A 2643-nucleotide genomic window follows, 5' to 3' on the forward strand; every position below is an offset into this window, starting at 1 on the left:
CCACCTCTAGATCCGTCGGTTGAAGCGCAACAACAGCCCTCGGTCGATGGAGCAAATCTGGAAAGTTCATTAAGAAAATCGAACAGAGATGCTCAAAGGATCGGAGAGTTGGGGTCGTGACAGCGGTGCTTGTCGATGGGAATCTGAATCTGACACAGCCGTGTTTCACCCATCGCCATTGCACTAGATCGCGTAGCTCTTGAGCTGATACTGTCAACTTGGATCGATTGAGATCGTAATGACGTCCCTTGCTGTCGAAGAGCCATCCTGTTGCCTTGATATCACACAGCGGTAACCATTTGTGGCTGAAGAATACACGTGAGTCTCCGCGAGTCTTGATGCTGTCGTTCAGAGACAGTCGAGTGGGCAAAAATTTAATATCATCAGCTGATAAGAGAAACCCTTCTACGCGTTTAAGAAGATTCCTATTTTGTAGTGTACTTCGTTTCGGTATCTCCAGCAGGGCTATCGCTTCAGCTACAGGGATCGACTGGGGCTTGATGGTTGCATCTTTAGATAGCAATGGGGTGGATACATGCAATGGGGTCCTCTCTCTGACGAAAGTTAACATCCTTATCTTTCCGTCAGTTTCATCATTGTCGGTATTGTCTTGCACACTCTCATCATAGCTCATTAACTTTCCTTCAGTAACGGTCGAGCTACTATATGACGAAGGCAGCGAATCATTCAAATGACTTACGAAAACGACTGGATATTCATGCTGGATCATACTCGAATTAGACGTAACAGATACACTGACATCAAGCAGTCATTAATTGGAAAGGACCGGCACGAACGTCGTCAAGAATATCGATAAAGATACGCCGAGATCCAAGCGACAAAAGATTGGATCAGGCAGATGTAGCCTTTTGATTTATCCAGCACAAAACTATCCGGCTCTCGGGACATTCTTCTATCAAATTTTGATTCATTTTAGCTGTGAACAATTTGCACATTTATAAATAATAGAAATCTCGTCCTATCACGTGCAGCTGCTATGCTTAAAGCACATCTCAATTGATGTTGTCACGTATGCATCTCTCTGAAAGTAAGTTAAAATATCGTACATATATGTAACATCAGTGGATGGTCAACAACCCACATCTTCTGATCCACTCCGGACAATTTTGGTATACCGTTCAGTAAAAACAATTGGTCCGTCTTGCAAATGTTTCGATATAATTAAAAATGAATTGATTGGCAGGTATGTGATAATGATGGTCGACACAGTTTGAATAACATCAGTAAGACATGCATGTGCTAAGAAATACTACAACGTCATTGTCACCTTAGATTGAAGGCCATAAAGAAGTCAGCACTATTTGTGACAGCGTACAAGAAGTGTAGCCATGTCTATGGGCGTAAGTTTAGAATTTATGAGGGTTAAGGTGAAATTAGCTAGTAAAGTATTCATCTCGATTTATTTACAGCTTTTCCACTAAGCATCTCCAATTTATATGATTGTGCATCTTTGTGCACAATTTAAGCAATTCTTGTGAAATTGCTAGAAAGGTTATACATTGAATATTAAAAAAAATTATACATCTTTTTAGATATCATGATATGTTTATTCTTCTTGAGTCATAAATGTTTCTTTCGCTGAATGCATGTGGATGACGTCACAAGGATTACGGTCATGTTCACAATTACTATCATGATTTTGGATGCTGATTACGGACATAATGGTAGTCGTTCATTGGTCTAGATAGATAAGAATGCTTCTGGAAGGATCTAGAAAGACAAACTTAGAGATAGCACAAAGCTGGCGAAATCAAAAAGCTTGATATATTATTTTTGGTTTTTGCCATCTTCTCAACGGATAAAAATGTTTCATTTGTATTAAAAATATTTCACTAGCTCGCGTTCCGCATCGGAGCTAATAAGCCCCCACCACGTCTGTGCATATGCGACGTTCAGACAATCAGGTTAAAGCTCCTGTCATTCTGACACATATAATATTTGAGGCCTTTGGAAATGTTTTCATACATAGTTACCAGCCAAAAACTCTTTTTGTCATGATGACGCATAGCGATGACGTACAAGGATTACGGTAATGCGTACCATGATTACAAAATGTTTACGGACGTAGTGACCAGTCTTTTTCAATCACTTGGTAGGCTTAGAGGTCGCTCAGCATAGCGAGCTAAAGACCTTAAATGTTTTCATTTCAGTTTATATTAACACACAAACACTTTTTTAGCTTTCAATGGCAAATATCTAGTGCTAAAACGAGACGTTTGCTCATACGTTTTTATGAGCTAAGCAATCATTCACAAATAGTGCTGACTTCTGTATGATCTTCAACCAGATTAAATCTAAGGCTATGATGACTTCGCTGTCGTATTTCAAAGCAATCTGCATGTCTTAGTGATGTTTTTTTATACTGTGTCGACGATCGGTTTTACATACATACCTAGCAATTCAGTATTGAATTATATTGAGACATTTGAATGACGGACCACTTGTCTTTATGAAGAACGGTACAGAAAATTAGTTTGGCTGATAAAGTCAGTGTGGACCAGATGATCGACCATCCGGCTGTATTCGCTGATGTTACATTTATGAACTATATTTTGACTTTCTTAAAAAAAAGATGCGCACGTGGCATCATCAACTTATATTGCGCAGCATATCAACTGTATT

General features: G+C 39.3%; 2 protein-coding genes across 2 annotated transcripts; one reads left to right on the top strand and one right to left on the bottom strand.

Moving 5' to 3' along the window:
* Positions 1 to 500: 500 nt before the first annotated feature.
* Positions 501 to 741, top strand: PHALS_06546 (uncharacterized protein; the record flags this gene model as incomplete). The annotated part of the gene is made up of 2 exons (XM_024719851.1): positions 501 to 602; positions 676 to 741. 2 exons carry the CDS (start codon positions 501 to 503, stop codon positions 739 to 741), a joined length of 168 nt encoding a protein of 55 aa, XP_024585109.1.
* Positions 742 to 1090: 349 nt separating this feature from the next.
* PHALS_06547 (uncharacterized protein) lies at positions 1091 to 1351 on the bottom strand (the record flags this gene model as incomplete). Its single annotated transcript, XM_024719852.1, has 2 exons — positions 1091 to 1270; positions 1337 to 1351. 2 exons carry the CDS (start codon positions 1349 to 1351, stop codon positions 1091 to 1093), a joined length of 195 nt encoding a protein of 64 aa, XP_024585110.1.
* Between the last annotated feature and the right edge of the window lie 1292 nt (positions 1352 to 2643).

The sequence above is a fragment of the Plasmopara halstedii genome, assembly GCF_900000015.1.
Source record: "Plasmopara halstedii genome assembly, contig: Scaffold_3060, whole genome shotgun sequence".
Classification (NCBI taxonomy): domain Eukaryota; phylum Oomycota; class Peronosporomycetes; order Peronosporales; family Peronosporaceae; genus Plasmopara; species Plasmopara halstedii.